A 4,397-nucleotide genomic window follows, 5' to 3' on the forward strand; every position below is an offset into this window, starting at 1 on the left:
CGGTTCCTCCTCCTGGCCGTGGCGCTGGTGATCGCCGCCGGCGCGGTGGCCGCGGAGGGGCAGGCGGCGGTGGACCCGGCGGGGGCCGGGGAGATCGCGGCGGGCGTCAAGGAGGCCGCCGAGGCGGCCGCGCTCCGGGCGGAGCTGGCGCAGCTCAGGGAGAAGATCTCCGCCTTAGGTCAGTTCACTGCCCTCCTCGCCTCGGTCACCGTCTGAATCGGAACATCAGTATTTTTAGTACGTGGGTGGGTGAGGGGATTGGGTCGGGGCCGGCCGGCCGGCGGGGCTGGTTGGATTCGTGCTCTCAGCTAGGTTAACTCTGTCGTACGATGCATGATTGGGAGCTGAGAGTAACCCTGACCAAATCCGCATGGTTTCCGGTTTGGCAAAAGCCTGTAGTTTTCCCTTTATTTATGGAATGTTATTCTACTGTATGGAACTTACCTTTTGGGAGGATTATTTGACTGCAGTGGCTGGTTGCTTTTGTATAATCGTGCGCTCGTGCTTTTTTTTTGGTTACCGAGGTGAAATTGTGAATTTTTTATTGGTCTGGAATTTATTTGAGAAATGGACGTACTTTGCTTGGAATAAGAGATTAAGTGACACTAGGAGTTCAGTTATGTCTGTCAGAGGCAATATATAGTTTGTTTGCACCAAGAGCAAAATAACTTGCATAAGTTTGGCATGCCAGGTTAGCTGATTTCACCAAAAGCTGTGCCAGTTGGCAGTTACTAATTGCGCAAGATGAATTTGCACACCATGATCCATCCAGATACCCTCGTGACCTCATCTAAGTGAGGGGTCTGATTGTTTTTCCTGCAGAGTCGGACATCACACAGAGATCCCAGGACCTGAAGAGCAAGGATGATGGCATAGCGAAGCTGGAGAAGGACATTGGGGAGAAGTCACAGAAGATTGCTACTCTGCAGAGCGAGATCACATCTCTCCAGGTATGCGTTATAAATAGATATACGGAGATGCCTCTCAACTCTTAAGCATTATTTCGTCACAGTATCTTAAACATTACTTTGTGGCCTTAAAAATGCTTTTTCCTTGTGCAGAAAAAAGGTTCTGTGGCTGCTGAGGAGCAGGCAGGCAAGGCCATTGCTCGGGCTGTTGAGCTTGAGGAGCAGGTATGGAGGATGGAAGCTAAATAGCAGTTGAAATTGTCGATTATGAGCTTGTGGTTTCTCATCTTTGCTATTCTAGATTGAGAAGCTCAATAAGGAGATCGAAGCACAGAGTAGCCAGAGAACAACACTTGAAGCTAGAGCTAACAAGGCTGAGAAGAAGGTGCAAGATTTGAACTCGAAGCTTGAGTCAGTAAGTGTGATCCTTCTCTTTTTTACCATTCGACCATTTTCATTTGTTAGGATCATATAACATAAATCTGTCAATTCATACAGTAGGTTTAGAATAATATCTAACACTGTTTTTTTTTCTTTCTTAGTGCTGTATTTTCTCATTCTCTTCTTTACTTATGAGCTCATGGCAATGTAAATAATTGTTGAATGAAGTCTACCACTGAAAATTAAATAATAGTTCACCAAATGATTACTGAGCATACACTGAACATTATACCTCAAAAGGTTGAAAGTCTACATTTAATGTCCAAAGCTATTGAAGGCCTGTGTGACGAATAACCATGGAACTGAACAAAGTTTAGTTTCTATAAAGCTATCCAAGGCCTGCGTGATAAGTACCATTGGACTGAACAAACATGCTAGATTTTGATCGAGTTATTCTTATTTCTGAATTTATCCTTGCTAGCTTCAAAAGGCAAGTGGCGAGCAAAAGCGTATGATCCAGAAAACGGAGCGTGCTCTTAAAGTTGCTGAGGTTTGCAACATGCTTTCCAACTGTTACTGCACTGCCCTATGTTGGTTCTGTGGTTTATTTATATTCCATATCTGTTCTTTCTCATCTCCAGGAGGAATTGATGAGGCTGCAACTAGAAGCAACAACGAAGGCAAAACAGCTTACAGAGGTAATCATATATCCTACTATTGCAGCTCGTAGTAACATTTTTCACCAGTGCCGTGCTTGTTGAACCGTGTGCATGTTTCTTTGCTAGGCCAAGTACATTAGGAACTTGTTTGTAATAACTAAATCATTCCATTTCTTAAACCAAGTCTCCACTTAATTGTAAACATCCCTCTTATGGTTACCCAAAATGATAATTTCTGTTGATCTACGAAGTTATTGCTTTGTGGCAATTCGGTGGTTTTATTGTCAGTTCTGAATAAGGAGAACTTTCAGCAGATCTTAACTTGCACATGAGCTACATGCCTTGAGAATGCACCTTGGCATTATTTGTTGTGTGGTATTTCATCAGTGTGGTGGAATTTCTGAGGTTAACTTGTACTCCCTCCGTCCCATAATATAAGGTGTCAAAAATGCTCTTATATTATGGATGGAGGGAGTAGTTACAGTTTTTCTACACTAAGTAGGAATTGTATGTATCACAATTCTAATACCATAAAGTTATCCTCTGGGGATGATTCTAAAGTTAGATGGCATCTTTTCTGATTGTGTGCACAAGAAACAAATGTATGATGGTTTGTCCTTTCTCTTAGGTACATGGAGCATGGCTGCCACCTTGGTTGGTGACACATACTGCCCAATATTTGGTAAGATGGAACCACAAAATATGCACCTCCGTCATTTGTTTTTTACTCACCTCATCAGTTCCATCATCATTTTGTGTAGGAGGTGGTCTCAGGTCACTGGAATGAGCATGGAAAACCTGCCATGGACAGCTTTTTGCAGAAGGTACCTCTTAAGTTCTTTTTAATTTCAAATTTCAAGGTGTAGTGCTTGAATGAAGTCATCATTTATACATGTCTTATCAAATTGCTTTAGGCATCAGAAAAATCAGCACACGCAAAGAAATGGGCTGAACCACATATCGAGACCGCGAAGCTGGTAATGTCATTGGATCAATGCATTTTACTCCTTTAGTATTTCGTTATCTTGCACTGACAAAATATATTCTTGCGCTTGAAGAAATTGGTTCCTGTTAAGGAGAAACTGGCTGTGCTAAAGAAAAACGCAGAACCTTACGTGGAGAAGGCGTCGGCAAAATCAGTGGAAGTTTATGAAGCATCCAGGGATGCTATTATACCCCACTTTGTAAAATTTAAAGAAGTTTCTGATCCCTACTTCCAGGTACTGTTGGTTGGTTATGGTAATTACTATTATTACGGTAGTTTGTTATATGCAATTATTGATGTGTAGTTTGCTTATTGTTGATTTAGGAAGCTAAGAAGATCTCTAAACCTTACATTGATCAAGTTGCTGAGGTCACGAAGCCACATGTTGAGAAAGTTAGGAGTACTCTTAAGCCTTATACTAAAAGAGCAGTTCATGTGTATGGAACATTTCTCGAGTCTGCAACCACATACCATCGACAGGTTTGTGACTATCTTCCTCACCATGATTCACATTATATGCATCAGCTTTTGTCCACTGTCAGCATTTACTAACTTTTTTTTAAACGAAGCAAATATTCGTAATTTTCATTAGTTAGAAGAGAATTGCCCGGTTAATTAGAGGGAAACCAGGTGAAAACCTAGATTACAACACAGCCACAAGGCCTTCGTGGAACATGACAGCCTAACAAAGGGCACGCTCAGATGGCATGGCCGTCAGTGTCTGCTTATGAATCTCTGATATCTGATCTTCAAAGTTTTCAGTTAGCTCCACTCCTTTTTTCTGTGCCCTAGCTGGTAGCTGCCAGTCACACATCAATTGGCCCATGGACCTCATGGTTGCATGCTTTCCTTGACAGTCTACTAAGCGTCTGAATCACATACAAAAATACAAAAAGCAGAATTCAACCTTGTGCAACCATCAATTTGCATAGCCTTGTGTCTACTCTCTAGCTGCAACTTCTTGGGGTAGCTGTGTGGTCACCAGTTGGATGTGTCCTTTGTTGCTCGCCATTCGTGAAGAACAATGACCTTGAGGGTGAGCCACCGGCTTGGCTTGGTTGGTTGGAGGATTCAAAGTGGTGACAGCATGGCTGGGAGATGCTAAGGTGGCCTTTTAGTGTTAACTCATGTCATGGGTGGGTTCCAGCTAGCAATGGAGCAGTGTCTAAGTTAAATCAGCACGTTCCAATTTAATATTGGTAGGTTCGAAACGATAGCAAATGTACTTGAAGTTGGTTACAATCAAGAATTGTCTAGTAGCCATTGGGGATAGATATCCAGGAGGCCACAGAGGCCCTAAAATAGATAGGTGTTGAAATCGGATGCGATGGTTGAAATGGTTTTAGACACAAAACCATTTTCTCTTTTGTGAGTGTCAGAGCCCAGCATGTGTGCTGAAGCAAACACCCAAGTTGTGAATCAAGAGTGAATAAACTTGCTGGACCATGATTATAATTATCCCCC

The 4,397-nt window shown here is 42.6% G+C and overlaps 1 protein-coding gene across 1 annotated transcript in view; it reads left to right on the forward strand.

Annotated features, from left to right (window-relative positions):
- The window catches only part of LOC119336208 (liprin-alpha-1-like), a 7,535-nt gene that overhangs the window by 1,711 nt on the left and 1,427 nt on the right, over positions 1–4,397 (forward strand). Inside the window, exons 2-12 of the mRNA XM_037608222.1 lie at positions 13–178; positions 823–950; positions 1,062–1,133; positions 1,210–1,323; positions 1,771–1,839; positions 1,931–1,987; positions 2,577–2,630; positions 2,710–2,772; positions 2,863–2,925; positions 3,007–3,168; positions 3,258–3,413. Coding sequence (XP_037464119.1) covers positions 13–178; positions 823–950; positions 1,062–1,133; positions 1,210–1,323; positions 1,771–1,839; positions 1,931–1,987; positions 2,577–2,630; positions 2,710–2,772; positions 2,863–2,925; positions 3,007–3,168; positions 3,258–3,413 — 1,104 coding nt within the window. The remainder of the gene's footprint in view (positions 1–12; positions 179–822; positions 951–1,061; positions 1,134–1,209; positions 1,324–1,770; positions 1,840–1,930; positions 1,988–2,576; positions 2,631–2,709; positions 2,773–2,862; positions 2,926–3,006; positions 3,169–3,257; positions 3,414–4,397) is intronic.

Source organism: Triticum dicoccoides, chromosome 7B (genome assembly GCF_002162155.2).
Source record: "Triticum dicoccoides isolate Atlit2015 ecotype Zavitan chromosome 7B, WEW_v2.0, whole genome shotgun sequence".
NCBI classification, from domain to species: Eukaryota; Viridiplantae; Streptophyta; class Magnoliopsida; order Poales; family Poaceae; genus Triticum; species Triticum dicoccoides.